This window comes from Peromyscus eremicus, chromosome 3 (assembly GCF_949786415.1).
Source record: "Peromyscus eremicus chromosome 3, PerEre_H2_v1, whole genome shotgun sequence".
NCBI classification, from domain to species: Eukaryota; Metazoa; Chordata; class Mammalia; order Rodentia; family Cricetidae; genus Peromyscus; species Peromyscus eremicus.
The window spans coordinates 154,914,784-154,933,857 of NC_081418.1; the positions used below are offsets into that span (position 1 = coordinate 154,914,784).

The 19,074-nt window shown below is 40.7% G+C and overlaps 1 protein-coding gene across 1 annotated transcript in view; it reads left to right on the plus strand.

Annotated features, from left to right (window-relative positions):
• The window catches only part of Mrps35 (mitochondrial ribosomal protein S35), a 36,215-nt gene that overhangs the window by 5,136 nt on the left and 12,005 nt on the right, over window positions 1–19,074 (plus strand). Inside the window, exons 2-5 of the mRNA XM_059256392.1 lie at window positions 144–181; window positions 2,581–2,748; window positions 8,993–9,053; window positions 16,478–16,617. Coding sequence (XP_059112375.1) covers window positions 144–181; window positions 2,581–2,748; window positions 8,993–9,053; window positions 16,478–16,617 — 407 coding nt within the window. The remainder of the gene's footprint in view (window positions 1–143; window positions 182–2,580; window positions 2,749–8,992; window positions 9,054–16,477; window positions 16,618–19,074) is intronic.

Sequence of the window (19,074 nt, forward strand, 5' to 3'; positions counted from 1 at the left end):
ATTTCTTTGTTCCCACTTTCTGTTTTAAACTTGAATAAAATAGGTTATGGTTCCGTTTTCATGTTGGTAAATGCCTTAAGTTGTGTTAGAACTGCAGGCCAGTGATTTTGAACAATGCTACATTATATATTTTTGTCTTTTAGGTCCAGCCTCCAGAAGTGAAAGGCCAATGAGAAGAAAGGTACACATTACTTGTCTCTATCTTAATGATTTATGAAGTCCTAAATTGAGGCCGAGGGTACTGCCAGAGGAGGCTTCTCAAGGTCTCTGGGCAACTGTCATAGCCCTGTTAGTAGTTAGTCTAAGAACGTATCAGCTTTAGGAGGTAGACTCACTCATACATGCCCAGAAAGCAGGTGCAAAGCCTGAGTACAGACTGTCTGATGGTGCCTTCTGCAGTTAGCATTAATCTCACCAGTTATTCTCCTCTGAGCATCTTTGAGACTTAAGGCCAGTTGTTGTTGGTTGTTTTTTTTCTCTTTTGGGGGACCCGCTACCCAGCTCCCAAATAAATTCACACACAGAGGCTTATTATTACTTATGAACAACCAGCCTTAGCTTGGCTGGTTACTAGCCAGCTTTTCTTAACTTTAAATTATCCCTTCTACCTTTTGCCTCTGGACTTTCCCCATTCTCTTAATCTGTAAATCTTACTCTTACTCTGTGGCTTGCTGTGTACCTGGGTGGCTGACCCCTGATGTCCTCCCCTTCTCTGGCTCTGTTTTGATCCCCTCCATCTCTCTTTTTCTTCTATATATTCTCTCGGCCTGCCAGCCCCTCCTATCCTTTTTCCTGCCTTGCTATTGGCCATTCAGTTCTTTATTAGACCATCAGATGTTTTAGACAGGCACAGTATCACAGCTTCACACAGTTAAACAAATGCAACATAAACAAAAGTAACACACCTTAAAATAATATTTTACAAGAGCTAGTTGATAAGCATTGGTCATCTAGAGCAGGAATTTTCAGAGGAGCATTACTCACTCTGTACATGTACCACTCTGATGCTGATATTTTAATGGACATTACTAAATTTTGCTGGCCTAAACCCCACTTTAGAAAAATACTTATTTTTTATTTATGCATGTGTATTTGTGTGTGTGTGTGAGTTTATGTGCACCACGTGCATGTCTGGTGCTTGTGCAGGCCAGAAGAGGACATAAGCTCCCTGGAACTAGAGTTTTGGGTCATTGTGAGCCACCTGATGTTGGTGCTGGGGACAGAACTTGGATCCTTTGCATGAACAGCAAGTGCTCTCAGCCACTGAGCCCTGCCTTTAACCCCAAACCCTACTTTTTGTATGGAGGCCGTCCCCTTCTATGTAACACTTTAAAGTATACACGCGTGTGTTAATGTGATTTACTAAGCTTTCAAGTCATTTATCTCGGGCTTGGAGACATTTATATTTTTAAATCTGTTTAACTTTGATTAGTTTATCACAGAGTGCCTCTTCTATATTATTAAATTTTGAAATTGTGAATGTGTATGTATGTGTGAGTTGTGGTACCTGTATGAAGGTCAGAGGACTACTGGAGGCAGTTCTCTACTATGTGGGCCCTAGGGGTTGAACTCCAAGTAGTCAGGTTTGTGGCCAGCACCTTACTTGCTGAGCAGTCTCACTGGCCACTAAATATTTATACTCTCTTATCTCCCTTATTCCCAAGTTCCTTCCCACTTCCCCACCCCTACTGTTTCTTCCTACTTTTGAGGCAGGCTCTCCTGTAGCCCAGGATGGCCTTAAACTTGCTGTGTAAGAAGTATGCCCTAGAACTTTTTTTTTAATGTTTAAATATTTATTTACTTTATTTTATGTGTATGAGTGTTTAGTATGTATGTGTACCGTGTGTGCCTGGTATCCAAGGAGGCCTTAGAGGCTGTATGTGCCCGTAGCTGCTGAACCATCTCTCTAGTCCCTGGCCTTGAACTTCTGATCATCTCCTAGGTGCTGGTGTTACAGGTGTGTACCATCATACCTAGTGGCTGGGGTCCAATCCAGTGCTTTGTGCGTGCTAAGCAACACTCTGCCAACTGAGCCACATCCCCATCTCTGTCTCCAAGTTCTTACATTTCCTCATGTGTTGACTTACATCATTGAGGTTTTAAAAACTATTTTAAAATATACTTTTAAAATACTTTTTATAAACTTCATAAACGTATTTCATAAGCTTCATAAATTGTTTAATTCTTGTGAAGGAAATGTGATATTAATGGAGAGCTTGTCATAGTTTGAAGCATCTACGCAGAGATATTTATGCTGAGTTAATGTTTTTTACTTAAGCAACAAATTTGTTGGAAATGAGTCTTTTCCTTGTCATATGTGTATGTAGTGTACAGGCGTATGTGCCACAGATGGAGTGTGGAAGTCAGGACAACCCTGTTAACTTAGTTCTTTCCTTTTACCTTGTAGATTCTCAGGGTCAAATTTAGGTTGCCAGGTGTGCACAGTAAGCACTTTTCCCCATTTCTCACAGGCCTGGAAGTCAGTGTTTTGCAGCTTTTGTGTATCTTAGTTACAGCTTTTGCCTTAAAATTAAAGAATATGTTTATATTTAAAAATTTTAAGTATTTCATGTTTCTTAGGCACTACCTCCTAGGACAGAGAAGATGGATGTTGACCAGGACTGGCCCAGTGTTTACCCTGTTGCGATGCCATTTAAACCCTCTGCTGTTCCTCTGCCTGTTCGAATGGGGTATCCAGTAAAGAAGGGCGTGCCCATGGCAAAGGAGGGGAATCTAGAGCTTTTAAAGGTAAGTGGCTGGTTCAGGGCTCAGAAAGCTCCTTGGTGGGTGTAGGTGGACTTTTCTGTCCCACCAGCCCACTCCCAAATAACCACACAGAGACTTAATATTAATTATAAAGCTTCAGCCAATAGCTTAGGCTTGTTACTAACTAGCTCTTTCAACTTAAATTAACCCATATTTCTTCTATACACTCTATTACCACATGGTGGTACCTTTTTTCTGCACCGGCATGTTTATCTCCTGCTTCCTCTGCATCTGGCTGGTGACTCTGCCCTCCTTCTTCCCAGTGTTCTTTCAGTCTGGCGCTCCTGCCTAATCTCTTTCTGCCTAGTTATTGGACAGTTGGCTCTTTATTAAACCAATGAGAATAAAACATCTTCACACTGTATAAAAGGATTATTTCACAGCATTACCCCCTTTTTGTCTAATTAAAAATGAAGGTTTTAACTTTAACATAATAAAACTATATATAACGATATATATAAGTTATCTTATATATAGTTATATGATAACTATATATAAGTTATCAAGTAAGAATTACAGTTAGAATATTCAGTCCATTTGTATTTGGCAAATTTAGAGAAAATATTATCTTTGTGAGTATAAAGTTTGTACTTTACCTTTTATCATAACTAAAGAAAACTATTAAGATTTAGAGAAAATATTATCTTATCTTTGTGAGTCTAAAGTTTGTACTTTACCTTTTATCATAACTAAAGAAAAAAAACTATTAAGTCTGACTCTTTAGTCTTTAACTCTATCAAAGACCCCAGAAGGAAGTAATATATAACCTAAGGACTAGGACATCTGGCTGCCTGGACAGTAACCCAGAGTTCCTCTGCAACATTGGGATACTTATCTTTCTTTGGCTTATAGGCCTAGAATATCTGACAGACTTTCCTGTGAAGCAGGGAATTCTGAAGAACTGTCTTGGCAAAGTTCAGCAGTTGCTTTTCTTTGTGTCCTGCTGGTCCAGTTTGGACAGTATACTGTCAGCATTTGAGGCAAGGGCAGCTTTTGCTACAAAGAAAGTAAACTCCGCCGGGCGGTGGTGGCGCACGCCTTTAATCCTAGCACTCGGGAGGCAGAGCCAGGTGGATCTCTGTGAGTTCGAGGCCAGCCTGGCCTACCAAGTGAGTTCCAGGAAAGGTGCAAAGCTACACAGAGAAACCCTGTCTCAAAAAACCGGAAAAAAAAAAAAAAAAAAAAAAAGAAACTCCATGTGGAGTTTCTTTGATGCCCATAATCTTCTCTAAAGTAGATTGGTGCTGCCAGGAGCAGACATGTCTCACTGTCATGAAAAGCCTTAGGTTATTAGAACATTTTAAATGCCACATTCTGTAGGTCTTTGAAGTGTTTGAAGACCATCTCTTTATCTAGATAAATCTTTTTAACCTTGAAAATATACCTAACATGACTATAAGTTTGATTATTATAGATGACTAACTACTAACCTCATTTCTTAATTATACATTACATTTTTAAATGAGTTGCATAAGCACAATACCCTAAGCAAGAGTATAATAAACATATATACAATATAACAAAAAAAACTTCAAATTTGTATCAATAAACTAAAATCGATACCATGTAAAGTATTTTGAGATTAATAGTTGTTTTAGTTTGGGTTAAAGTAGATTGAATAATCTACCCTTTTTTTCAATCATTCCTATATCTCCTCCCCCACCTTTTTCTTCAGAAAGAGATCCTTGAATCTAACTCGTTTGTTTAGTGGGTTTTTTTGTTGTTGTTGTTTTGTTTTTTTCCTTTTTGGTCCATGATCAGTAACAACTTATAACCAATCTCCCCTAAATGATGACAAACATCCATAATCCATCTTTTGAGAATGTGGGCATAGTTTTCTCTAGACTACTTCCTACTGTTTGGGGGCACTGGCATCTTTAGGGGGTGCTGTGGGATGTTCTGTATGGCAAATGTGTTGCTGATTGGTCAAAAAATAAAACACTGATTGGCCATTGGCTAGGCAGGAAGTATAGGCGGGACAAGGAGGAGAATAAAGCTGGGAAGTGGAAGGCTGAGAGAGAGACACTGCCAGTCACCAAGATGACAAACAGCATGTGAAGATGCCGGTAAGCCACGAGCCACGTGACAAGCTATAGACTTATAGAAATGGATTAATTTAAGATATAAGAACAGTTAGCAAGAAGCCTGCCACGGCCATACAGTTTGTAACCAATGTAAGTCTCTGTGTTTACTTGGTTGGGTCTGAGTGGCTGTGGGACTGGTGGGTGACAGATTTGTCCTGACTGTGGGCCAAGCAAGAAAACTTTAGCTACAGGGGGGGAACCTTGAGAAAATAAAGACAATGGTTAGTCTTGGCTGGGTTAGTCTGTGAGGCCAGATCATCTCAGCCAGCAGCCTTGAAGCTGTTCTGGATGTGGAATTCTGAGGAAACTGTAGCAGAGGTGCTCTGAGATGTTGGATCACCTGGGCCACCCATTGTTATTGGTGTCTGGTCCCCTTGCTCTGAAAATACATAAACTTTTAAAGGTAACATAACATATCTGCATTAATACAAGTATAGACTGTGTGTTGTTCACAAGTTAGCCAAAGATATTATTTTTGTTTTATGTTTGAGTAGGTGAAATACATGTTACGTGTCTTCTAGTTTTTCTAGGTTTATTTCTTTATGTCTGTAGCCAGAATTTTCAGAAGGTCTTCCTCAGTCAAACCTGATCATCTTTAACCTGAACAAATCACAGCCTTTTATTTTATGGGGGAACAAAAACACCACCTCTTCCCCAGAGCAACACATCTTTTGACTTCCATTTTGAAGTCAAGACACTTTTAAAATACATAGGCTGGTTTAATCCAGCAACCTTCACAATCAGTGTCTCTCAGCAGCTGTAGTTTGTTCATCAGCAATTGAAGAATTCAAAGGCAACATGATAACATACAGGATCCAGACTCCTGTGTATTTTCCATCTTTATGTGTTTTTTTTCTTTTGTATTACTTTATTCCTTTTTTAAGGATTTTATTATTTTTAAACCATTCTTTTTTCTCTGTCTATATCCTTTCTCCTTTCCTTCTCAAGCCTGTGTACATTTTTAAATGCACTGTAACCTGTTTAGAGGTTTCTTTTGCCTGGATCTGTCTTTTGAGCATCTGTTGTGTTCTCTGATCACATGAGATGAATGTCAGCTGCTGGCGCAGCCCAGCTTAGTGTATGGCGCTATGGCCTAGCAGCTGGCTCCATCCCGCAGGCAGCTGCTGGGAGACTTGTTTCTGTACTGGGGCTGGCATAAGACTGTGAGACTAGGAAGCAATGTTTGGCCTCATTTTGTGTGTTTGGAACCTTTTCTTAAGCTTTCTCAGACTTTATGTGGATCTATGTTGCCAGACCTTAGGCACCATTTGTAGTGGACTTTCCTGTCCCACCAGCCACTCCCAAATAACCACACAGAGACTTATTATTATTATAAATTCTCAACTGATAGCTTAGGCTTGTTACTAACTAGCTCTTTCAATTTAAATTAACCCATATTTCTTATCTACGCTCTACCACATGGTGGTACCTTTTTCAGCACAGCATGTTCATCTCCTGCTTCCTCTGCATCTGGCTGGTGATTCCACCCTCCTTCTTCCCAGTATTTTTTCAGTCTGGCTCTCCCCCCAACTTCCTTCTGCCTAGCTATTGGCCAGTTAGCTCTTTATTAAACCAATGAGAGTAAAACATCTTCACAGTATGCAAAAGGATTATTTCACAACACGTGAGTGCTCGTCCCCCACCCCCACCCTTCCTTAATGTTAAGGGTCCAGTAGAGGGCAGCTTATTATGTTTTAGATCTTTTTTCAGGTAATAATGGATGCTGTTTGTGGTAAAGAAGACTCAAAGAGTCTTAGGCATTTAATAAAGATTGATCAACCCTGTGGCTTCTCTGTGGCCTTTTCTTTTGTATCCTTCAAGTAGAACTAAGGAGGGCAAAGTAAACTGCTACTGAGAATCAGAAAGTGCAGATCCCACACTGATTATTTGATTTTCGTTTTTGAGGCAAGTCATAGTCCAGAGTGGCCTCAACCTCACTGTGTATCTTCTGTTCCTATTTCCATGTGCCATGTGCTAGAGTTCTAAAAGTTTGTTGTGAGAGGAGGGACAGAACTGGACAGGGAGCTATACCCAGCAGTTCAGAGAGACTTGCCTAGGAGAGCATTTCCAGGCAGACATGGATAGAGACAGGTGTAGACGTAACGGTCTTATTAAATAAGAAACACAGAGCCAAATGCAGAGTTAAAAGAGGTCAGAGCAGTAGCTAAGAGCTGACACTAAAACTGCCTTCTTACCACCCGCTGCCGTCCTTCCCCTGAGAAAGAGGCCTACTTCCTGTGTGTCTGTCTTTATTGACTTTCTGGTCTGCCTTCTCATTGGTTGTAAACCCAACCATGTGACCTCGTCACTGCCTGTCTGTACAGACCTCCAGGTCTTCTATGGTTGGTATTGAGATTAAAGGCGTGTGTCTCCGTGCTGGTGGTGTCCTTGAATACACAGAGATCTGCCTGTCATGTGATTGGGATTAAGGGTATGTGCTACCACGGCCAGACTTCTGCTATGGCTTGCTATTAGCTCTGACCCCCAGGTTAACTTTATTTATTAACGTACAAATAAAATCACATTTCAGCACAAATAAAATATCACCATAGACAGGTCTTCAGATGAAGGGACTTAGTGCAGACAGAGGAGTGTCGTGTCACTGTAGGAGCTGGTGTCACTGAGCATGCTCACTGCCTGATCTGCATCAGCTATTCTTTTTTTCCTTTTGTGATCCTGAGAGTTACATTTTTATGTTTCAAAAACAAGAGAACAGCAACAAAATACCACCCATCCTAATCTTAGTGTTTAGGGTTTTTCCCCCCCCCCCTGGATTTTAAGTAAATATTTTCTTATCAACATTCAAGATCCTTGGCATAGTTTTTAGAGTATGCTTTTTAATTTTTCTTTCCAAATGAGTTTATTAAAGATAAATTGCTTTTTACATGCTTAATATTATTATAAAAATTATACTGGTAGGGGCTGGAGAGACGGCTCAGCACTTAAGAACATAGGCTGCTCTTCCAGAGGACCTGGTTTTGATTCCACATGGCAGCTCACAACCATCTGTAATTCCAGTCTCAAGGGATTCAATACCTTCTGACTTCCTCCAGCTCCAGACATGCGCAGTGCACATACACACACGCAGGCAAAGCACTCATACATAAAAAAGAAAATAAGTCTTTTTAAAAACACACTTATATTCACTTTAAGAAATTATGCTGGTAAACGTTACTGGTTTGAAAGTAATCAACTCTTTGACCTTTCCTAAATTTTGACTTTATGCTTCACTGTGTCAGCAAGAATGTATTCCTAATTTCATTAAACTGGTCAGTTAAGAGCTGAGTGTGGTGGAACATACTTGCAATACCAGCACTTGGGAGGCTGAGGCAGGAAGATCAGGAGTCCATCACAAGTTCCAGGCTAGTCTTGGCTACAGGAGACTGTTTCTCAAAAAATTAATTAATAAATACAATCAACTATCTAGTTGAGATTTGCTAGCTCTGTTCATTCAGTTTATAAAATGTTTGTTGTGTGCAAAGCAAAAGTAATATACCATGTTTCTTGGAGGATTGGGTGATTGACAGATTGGTATCCTTACATGCATTCAAAAATCATTATTATTATTGTTTTTTGAACTTTTGAGTCCAGAGTGACCTTGACTTCACAAACTTCCTGCCTCAATCTCCCTGGGTGCTAGAATTATAAGTGTAAGCTAACACACCCCGAATGCCTTATTTTTATAATGGAATTGCACATGAATACTGTAGATACATGACATAAAGAATGTATGAAAGTGTTTATTTTTTTTAACATGACTGCTGTCTTGTAAGACATAAAATGAAAGATGTGTGCCATCTGATTCTGATGTATCAGAACTGAATCATAAAGAATCTACTTCCTGACTGATGTCTGTGCTTGGAACCAATGCTGTAGAAGAGCTGCTGGACTTTACTTACATGATTTGTTGGGCCTGTGGTTTAGTTTATAAGAATATGATCCTATTCGTGTGTTGATGACAGAGCTGGCATGGTGGCCTGGCTGTAGTCCCAGCTCCCCAGGAGGCCGAAGCAGGAAGGTCACTTGAACCTATGAGTTTGAAAATATCTGGGAAATATATCGAGACTCTAGCTTACAAAAAAAGGGGGTAGGAGGGGGAGATTTGGCTGTAATGTATCCTTTTGAAACGTCTCTATTTTTAGATCCCGAATTTTCTGCATTTGACTCCTGTGGCGATTAAAAGGCACTGTGAAGCTCTCAAAGGTAGGTTTTCTTCTGGGAACTTGGGACTGATTTTAACATAAAACAAAGAATCTTAAGTCTAATGAGATACAACTTTATGTTCTGAGTCATTGTCTCCTTTACTCTTTATTTTGTTGAGAGGGTCTTGTTCTTCTTTGCTAGGTAGCCCAGGGTGCCTGAAATTTATGTTATGTGGTAGTGCTCCAGGAAGGCACTACCCTCCTGCCTCTCTCTCCATTAAACAAAGATTTGTGAGTAGTTTGAGATGTTAGGTGTGTAAGCAGTTTATGTTTGTTATTATTATCACTGTCTTGTATGTGGGTGTTTTGCATGCATGCATATTTGTGTACCATGTGCTTGCCTAGTGCCCAAGGAGGCCAGAAGAGGGTGTCAGATCCCCTGGAACTGGAGTTATATGTGGTTGTCAGCCACCATCAGGTACTGGGAATTAAACCTAGGTTCTTCTTCTCGAAGAGCAGCCAGTGTGCTTAACTGCAGAGCCACTTCTCAGCCTTTTTGTCAATAATTTTTTGCTGAGCACTGTAAACTCGTCAAAAATAAATAGAGGTTGAAACTAAGGTGTGGTTATGCACACTATAGTCCTGGCGGTCAGTAGACTGAGCCAGGAGGATGGTCAGTTTGAAGCTATCCTGTGTAGCATGAATCTTAGAGAGTCTTATTAATAAAATCAAACCCGGGCCCAGTTGTTGGGGTGAAATGCTGGATAGTCAGAGAGACAGAACAAGCCACAGCTGTCTCACCTCACCGGATCCTCAGCTGGTCTTGTTTTCTCAGACTAGAAGCTTCTATGTCCTCATCCCAATGGCTCTCAGCTGAACTGTGCTCAAAACCTAAAAGCTTAACCAGCCAAATGCTGCTAGTTTCTGGTCCTCACGCCTTATAAACCTTTCTGCTTTCTACTACCACTCCCTGGGATTAAAAGTGTGAGTCACCATGCCTGGCTGTTTCCAATGCGGCCTTGAACTCACAGAGATCCAGAGGGATTTCTGTCTCTGGAATGCTAGGATTAAAGGCATGTGCTAACATTTTCTAGCCTAAGTATCTTGTGGCTTTTCTGTTCTCTGACCCCAGATAAGTTTATTAAGGTACACAATATTTTGGGGAACACAATACCACCACAATCCTGGATAGTTTAACAGAATCTCAAAAAAACCAAACTAGCAAACAAGACAAAACAAAAACAAAAAACAAAGTGAAGCCATAATTTTTTTTTTTAACTCACAAGATGGTAGACTGTTTTACTCTAATTCCATTCTACATTTAAAAATAACACCATTGTGAATATTTAATACATTCAATGGCAGACGCAGATTGTAGACGGATTTTTCTTTGGGCTGCCAACTCGCAAATAACGACATGGAGACTTATTAATTATGAAAGCTTGGCTTTAGCTTAGACTTGTTCCTAACAACTTCTTATAACTTAAATTAGCCCTTATCTTTTAATCTATGTTCTTTTACGTGATTCGGTTACCTTTTCTTTGTGCTGCCCATCCTGCTTCCTCCTGGCTGGTGACTACCTTTCTTCTTCCCAGCAATCAGAAGGCCTGCCTATCTCTCCTGCCTAGCTATTGGCTGTTTGGCTTTTTATTAAAGCAATCACACCAATACATCTTTGTGTACAAATATCCCACATTTCCCCCTTTTTGTCTAAATAAAAAGGGAAAATTTTAGCTCTTAACACAGAACAATTACTAGGTAAGAATTACATTCACAATGTCCAGTCCATTTGCATTTGGCAAATTTAGAGAAAATACTCCATTATCTATCCTATCTTGGTGAGTCAAAGTTTTGTACCTAATTTACTTTCTATCCTGACTTATATTACCAATCCAAAACTTATCTTTTTAGACCTCAAAACATTTTCTTAGATAAACAACTTAAGCTTTTATGTCTCTCAAACTTATATACTTTACATCTCTTTTGTGAGTTTCCTTTCTGAATTTGGTAACAAGGAAAACTGTAACTATAACTATCTACTCTTTAACCTCATCAAAGACCTGAGAAGGATATAATACTACCTGAGTATACAGGAAGTGCAGAGCAAGCAACTTCCAAAACTATAGAAACAACAAGAGACACCTACCTGCCTGCCTGGACAGTGACCTAAGATTCTTCTGCAACGTTGGGGACTAGAATATCTGACAGACTTTTTTGTTAATCAGAAATTTTGAAGAACTATCCTACCTATCTTGGCAAAGTTTGACAATTACCTTCTTTTGTGTCCTGCTTGTCCAGTTTGGACAGCATATTGTCAGCAATTGAGGCAAGGGTAGTTTCTTTCCCAAATGGCTAGCTTTGCATCATAGAAAGCAAACTCCATGTAGAGGTTCTTTGATGTCCATCATCCTTTTTTGAAGTAAGTTGGTGCTGCCAGTGAAGATGTGTCTCATTGTCATGAAAAGCCTTATGTTAAAAAGACATTTTAAATGCCATATTCTGTAAGTCTTTGAAGTGTTTGAAGAACATCTGTCTATATAGAATATATCTCTCTTTGACCTTGAAAACATACCTAACATGACTATAAGTTTGATTATTATAGATGACTAACTACTCACTTGCATTTCTTAATTATCCTAAATAGTTAATAATAATAGCTTTCAAGGACTGGAAATTTACATTACATTGTTAAATGAGCTGCATAGATACAATACCTTAAACAAGAGTAGAAACATATAGTATAACAAAAATAACCTTGAATTTGTATCAGTATATAAAATTTCACACCAATGTAAAATAGTGGAGACTAGTAGTTGTTTTTTAGTTCAAAAGTTGACTCAGCAATCCTTCCTTTTATCCTATCATTTCTATACTGTATTCCCCTTTTTTCCCTTCCGAAAGAAATCCCTGAATCTTCTTTGCTCAGCTTTTTCCCTTCCGAAAGAAATCCCTGAATCTCCTTTGCTCAGCCTTTTCCCTGACCATGACCAACAACAACTTTCAACCAACCCCTTAAATGATGATAAACATCCATAATCCATGAACAATCAAAAAATCACATATTCCACCTCTTGGGAATGTGGGCATCATGTTTTCGAGACTGCTTTCTGTTGTCTGAGGACTATAGCATCTTTAGGAGACCCTGAAAAAAATGAGATAATGGTCAAGGCCTGGGAGAGCTAGTTGTATTATTTTTTGTTTAGTCTCTGTGTGATGGGAAAGTGTAGAGCTTATCTTGGCTGGAGTAGTTTGTGAGGCTGGACCATCTCAGCTAGCAGCTTTGAAGTTGTTCTGGATATAGATTTTTGTGGAAACTGCAACTGAGGCAGGCATTCTGAGAGGCTGGGCTACTTGTCTTCATTGGTGTTTGGTCCTTTTTTTTCCTGAAAGCACACAAACTTTTAAAGGTAACATATCTGCATTAACACAAGTATGGAATGTGGTGTGCACAAGTCAGCTAAAGTTGATTTTTTGTTTTATGTTTGAGCTGGTAAAAGTCATCTATTAACTTTATAAATTTGTTTGGACTGTATAACCAAACCTCTATCCATGCCATATCAAAGGATGGCATGTAATAGTAAGTCATGAAGACTCTGTAGCCAACAAGATTTATCATGTCTTGTCCAGTCTCAGAGCTGTTCCCATAGTAGAGGGATCAGCATATACATCACCTGTCCTGTAGTCTTTTTGGTTTCTTTTTTCATGTTTGTAGCCAAGATTTTCAAGAAGTCTTCCCCCAATCAAATCTGATCTTTATTAGTTTTGAAGAGAACCATAACTTTTTGTTCCCTGTGGAAACAAAGGCATAACCCCTACCTCAACGCAATATATTTTTTACTTCCGTTTTGAAGTTAAGATAGTCTTAAAATATAGAGGTGGGTTTAAATGATCAGTTTCCATAACCCACTGTCTCTCAGCAGCTAATGATTTTTGTACATTATCATTTAAAAAATTTAAAGTCAACAAAGCACCATACAGGATCCAGACACCCTGTGTATTTCCCATCTTTACATGACTTGTTCTTTTTATATTACTTTATTCTTTCTTTAAAGACTTATACTATTCATTTGTTTCTATGACTGTCTGTACCCTTTATTTTTTATTTTTTATTTTTTTAAGCATGTAAGCACATTTTCAAACATACTGTACCTTTAGAGGTTTTCTGTGTCTGGACCTGGCTTTACTAAGTACCTGCAGCGTTCTCTGACCATGTGAGACAAATCTTAAATTGCCATGTCAGCAGCTGTGTTGCTTAGCTTAGTTTTTAAACATTTATTTATTTATTCATTCACTCATTCACTCATTTGAGACAGGATCTTGCTGTGTAACCCAGGTTAATCGGAAACTTGCCCCATAGAACTGGCCTCCACCTTGCAGTGAGCTTCCTGCCTCTGCCTCCAGAGTGCACGATTACAGATTTGACCTGGTTAATTGTTTTAAAACATTGACAACTTAAAAGTGATACGTATATGTGGTTAATCAAATAGTAGAAGCCTCCTGCTATTTCATCCCTGCCTCATCCCAGAAAAATCTTTTAGTCATTCCTTAGTTCTTGTAATTACTTCCAGAGGACCGCGTTTATTTGTACCAGTTCCAGATCTGCTGACTTGGAGCAGCGGTTGTTGCTCCTTGGGCATTAGCGTATATGTCATCCACCTGCATGGTGGCTCTCTCCTTCCCTCACGGAATATTAGTATTTTCTCGTCACTATGCCAGAGTACCCTACTGAAGCATCTTACAGGAAGATTTGTTTGGGTTCACAATGTGAGGGGTTCTAATCTGTCATGGCAGAGAGGGCGTGGCTATGGGCTCCTGGCTGACACAGCTGGAGTGTAAAGTGTCTTACTGTCTGACAGATCAGGAAGCAGAGCGATAACCCCACACCCAATTTTCTCCAGATAGGCCCTACCTCCTAGAGATTCGACAGCCTCCCAAAGCAGTGCCACCTGCTCACACAAATGAGCCTGCAGAGGAATGCCACTCCCCACAGCAGCAATGACGTGAAGGCAAACATCTTCACGTAGTTGTGTGTGTATGTGTGCGCGCGTGCGCGAGAGCACTGATCCACAGCTGTTGGGGATTCTGTAGTTGAACAATTAGTACCTTTAGATAGGGCCATCAGCGAACACCAGGATGCTATCAGGCACTCTTCGGTGCGCAGAAAACTTGTTCTGACTTTTTAGGAAAAGAACAAAAGCTAGAACATTTCTAAAACTGACAACTTCCAAATTGATGTCCCACTTGACACAGATTGAATTCCATGTTTTTATCTTGTAAAAGCCAGTCCACAAATGCATTCCTATACACCATGGTAAATTACATTTTTCATCTTTTTAATTTTTAACAAAATAATTTTAAAATTAGATTTTATTTATTCTGTGTGTGCGTTGTTGCTTGTGTTAGAGCATGTGCTTGCCGTGGTGTGCATATGGAGGTCAGGGACAGCTGACGGGACTCAGTTCTCTCCCTCCACCGTGTGGGTCCCTGGGGTCAAGCATCGTTAACTAGCTGAGCCGTCTTGCTGACCCCATTTTTATTCTCTAAACATTTCTAAATGTGCTTGTATTCTAGCAACCGATTGTTTTGATAAAGGAGTTCTCTAATTCCTAAACTGAAATCAAGGCTTCTATAGAGCACGTTCAGGATGGCAGCACTGTTTCCTACAGAGCGTAAATGAGCATTTTCATATTTCCTTAATAACACTTCTGCCGTCTCTGGCTTGAGATTGCATCTTCCAAAAGACTCAAGGTTTTTCAACATTTCTTCTCAGTTTTCTTTTAAAGTAGGTCACTTGAGATTTTATATCTAACTTGCAAATGGAAAATGTGAAATGTAGGAGTTCAGTAATTTACCAAGTGGAGAAGTCAAGTAAAAGCCAAGACTTTTGAAAGTCAACCCACTGCTGCGCCTATCAGATGAGGCGCTAATGGGTCTATTATGTGCTTTCTCCTTGGCTGCGTTTTTATTTTTGGACACATAATTTAGGTAATTTAATGTAAAAACTATAATTATCATCTGGTGATTGAAATGACTTATTTGCAGTTTAAAAGAAAAAATATTCTGTGCAAAACCAACAATCTGTGTACTTAAGTAGACTGGTCTCTTACAAGTGCTTGGTGTCCTGCGTCATGGCGTAGAATGCTGAGTCCACAGTGGAAATGATGGTTAACCCTGCCTTGCTTTTCCCTTCTTCACATCAGAGTATTATCCATTTCAGTGATGTCTCCCTTCCCTCAACACAAGCTTTAGGGACTGTCATCTTGGGGCGGGGGGTGTTGTTTTTGTTTTGTTTGAGACAGGGTCTCGCAGGGTAGCTCAATCTGGCTGGCACTCCCCATGTAGCCCAGGGTGGCCTTGAATTCATGACCTCCTGCTGCCTCAGCACAAGTCACTGATGTCAGAGAATCTTTGTAACTCAGAGTGACATTTTACTGACTCTGACCAAGCCTAAAGGAAGATAAACAAAGTACTACTGTTGGGAAATTGGGGAAATGTCACAGGCAAAGGGCCTCTCAGTGTCCCCGATGTTATCTGTCCACAATGATGACCAGCTTCTCTCACAATGTGCTTTGCAAGAGGAAGCCTGGGTCTGTGAGGTCCGTCTATAACTGAGGAACTGATTGCTTTTCATAGAGTGGAGCTCTTCAAGGACTGAGAAGTGCCCCTAGTATGAGAAATCCTCATCCTCAGCTAAAAGCCCTGTCCACAGAGACTTGGCAGGAGTCGGGCAATGTGAAATCAGATACTAATAACTGTGGGAAGCTGGCAGCCACTCCCCATCAACAAATTGGGATCTGAGTTTATACCTCTGCTCGGGGAATGAGAGAGCCCTGTCCATAAGTGCTTGGGAAAGGACTGTGGTCTAGATCTCAGACCCAGACCGACCTTCTGTCTGGGGAATCTTCCCTTAAGATGAGGACAAGCTGTTTGTGTTTTCCATTTTACCACACTGGCTCATCAGGGTCACATGGAAGAGCAGGAATTGGTGTGGGGACCCTCTTACGATGATGTAAGTCGGTTTCAGGAAGAATGTTGGCAGGACTTAGCTCCTCCGGGGTCTCAGTTTCTGTCAGTTGATCTTGTCTAGTCATGTTGGTTTGGGAATGAATTAGCAGTGGACTCTGGGCACTGAGCTGTCTGCCTGGTGTTGGGAAAGAAGAGTTAAACAGCAGCTGCTCGCAGAGCCTGGCACGTCCATCAAGATAGTGTACTCAGTCCCAGTGTGGGGACTGGGCTGTGGGCATGGTAAGCGCCCCCAGCCATACCCCAGCATCCCTGCTCCCACCAAAGCTAACGTTCTCAGGTTAGGATGGACCACAGAAGAAAGGGGTGAGGAATAGCAGCATGCATGTCCAGTGCAGAGGAGAGCCTGTGCTTGCACTTCTGTGACTCCAGACTCTACCAATGACTGTCTTGTCTGCTGGCCCATGTTACAGTGGGCATCACTTACAGAGCTACAAATGAGATAACTTTTTATCATCTCAGATTTCTGCACTGAGTGGCCAGCTGCACTAGACAGTGATGAGAAGTGTGAAAAGCATTTTCCAATTGAGATTGACACAGCGGATTATGTGTCGTCAGGACCGTCTATTCGAAACCCCAAAGCACGAGTGGTAACATTAAGGGTAAGAGCATTTTGAACACTGTGACTGTCATTGGGTGTATTTTAAGTGCATTTTGTATCTGATTATAAAACAAATGCATTTTTACTGCTCATGCAGCCTATTGTGTTTAATAGGGTGGTATTGTGTGTGCTTTGTAATCTGATGATTGCATTTCATAGGAATAAACATCGTAACTGTTATTAAGCAATCGTTAGTTGTGTGTTGTGGAGTTGGTTCTCTCCTCCCACCTTTACATGAATTCTGGGTTAAACTAAAGAGTGTGGTGAAGGAGAAGGAGAACAAATCCTATAATGTAGTTGTTCTTGGCTTCCTATTAGAGACAAAGGACCTAACAGAAGCAGTTCAGAGCAGATCTGTCCTGCTAGCTGTTTCACAGTGGGGAAAGATGGCAGCGGGAGCCCCTGTCCAAGACAGCAGGAGCGTGGGGCTGCTTGCTCGTCTCTCTGGATCTGCAAGCAGAGAGCTTGGCCCGGAAGTGGAGCCAGGCCGTAACATGGGGGCTGTCCTCCCAGCTCCTCAATTCCTCCAGCCAGACTTCCCAAAGGTTCTTCGATGTCTCCAGACAGCACACCACCTGTGAACAAAGTATTCAGACACTCGAGCCTGTGGGGACGCTTCACATCCAAACCAATGAGTGTGTGTGTCATGTGAACATATATGTATGCCTGTTTTTCTGTGACTCTGGTGTGTGCATGTGCTTTCTGTGTGTGCGTATATGTACATGTGTGTTTGTGCATGTTTGTGTGTGTATGCTTGTTTTTGTGTGTGTTTACGTGTATGCTTGTTTCTGTGTATGTGTGCTTGTGTGTATGCTTGTTTGTGGGCTCGTGTATGTGTGAGTGCATGTCTATGTAAGTATGTTTGAAGGTCCTGTGCTCGAGTCAGGAATCATCTTGGGTTACCCTCCACCTTATTCATTAATTGAGGCAGGACCTCTCATTTAAACCCAGAGCTTACCAACCCAGTTAGTCCAGCTAGGCTGCCCACGCAGGAGCTCCCCCTCTCTGCCTGAGCTGGAGTTGCAGGCAGTCCGCTGATGGGTCTGAACGCAAGACCTTACACTTGTGCCGCTGCTTCAGCCTCCACAGCGTAAAACTGCAGAGTACGTGTTATGTTTTTCTCCATAGTCATAAACATTTAGAATCAGGGACTTTATGTTTGTGTAAGACTTGACTTTTAAAGTGCTTCCCTCTGTTAGTCTCGTATTCCTGCAGAAATCCCCTGAGTTACGTTGTCCTGAGAAACAAAGTTTTCTGAGATAAAGTGATTTGAAGTTACAGAGCAAGTGGCAAAACCAGAAGCCTGCTCAGTTCTAATATGTGGACCACAGTTCTGTCACATTGTGTTTGCAGATATGGGAGACATTCCTCAGTGTTGTGTAGTTCTTGTGATAATAGACAGGCATTTGAGGATAGTGCATCGCACTACAGCCTCCTGTGTCTGGCAGTGCAGCATTGTTTGGGGATAATGTTAACAGCACAAGACTGTGGAAACAGAGCTTGTAAAACATGGATTTGGGAAGAGGCTATGAATGGCACTTGGCCTGGAAGTCAGTGTTGGTCCAGCTCAAAGATGAGGATTTGCAGTGCCCTTCCGGGCTAGCAGGTGGCGTGAGTGTGCCACACAGCCACTTGTGAAGAGCTTCAGAGTGTCTGGCTGAAATCTTTTTATATAAGATATTAATGTGAATATGAATTTTAAAACAGTGATTGCAACAATAATCAACATTGCTGCCACTTTTTTTGAACATTGGCATAAAAATTGGAATTTAAAATGTTATTGTTTAATATTATGATTTCATAGGTGTTTAAAAAGAGAAATCACTGTATTCTCATTAGGGTATACCCAATATACCCTAATATAAAAGATGCTCATTTTACTGTATGTTGTCACTGCACATAGATGTATGTACATACATTTGCAGTTATAAAGTAGTGCATTTTGCTATTTTCATATAAATATTTCTCCATATTGTTATCAATCAGTTATCACAGAATGAGTTGCTATTTATCAAGCTAATAACCTGCTTGTTGGTGCATACTCTTTCCAGAAGACAGAGATGGTTCTCCTCACCTGCAGAGGGGAATGGTAGTGAATTGTTTTCTGAGACAGGGTCTCACTGTAACCCCACCTGTCTTGAGTTTGGGATCCTCTTAACTACTGGGGTGGTGGGCATGTGTCATGACTCAGTTCCTTTCTTTTTAAACTTTATATATTAACTTACCAAATACTTACCTACACTATTGCCAAGAACAAAATAGACATTGTTCTCACCCTCAGAGGTTCGTGATTGGCTGGGGAAATGGGTGGGTGAATAAGCTGCTGTGCTCTGGTGTCTGGAGAGAGGTGCAGGGTTATTAAAGTAAGAGATGAAGACAGGTAGAATCTCAGAATCCCGTTTAACATTTTTTTCTTCTTCGTGAGGTTTCAGTTCTTTCTTACTCCTGATGCTTTCCA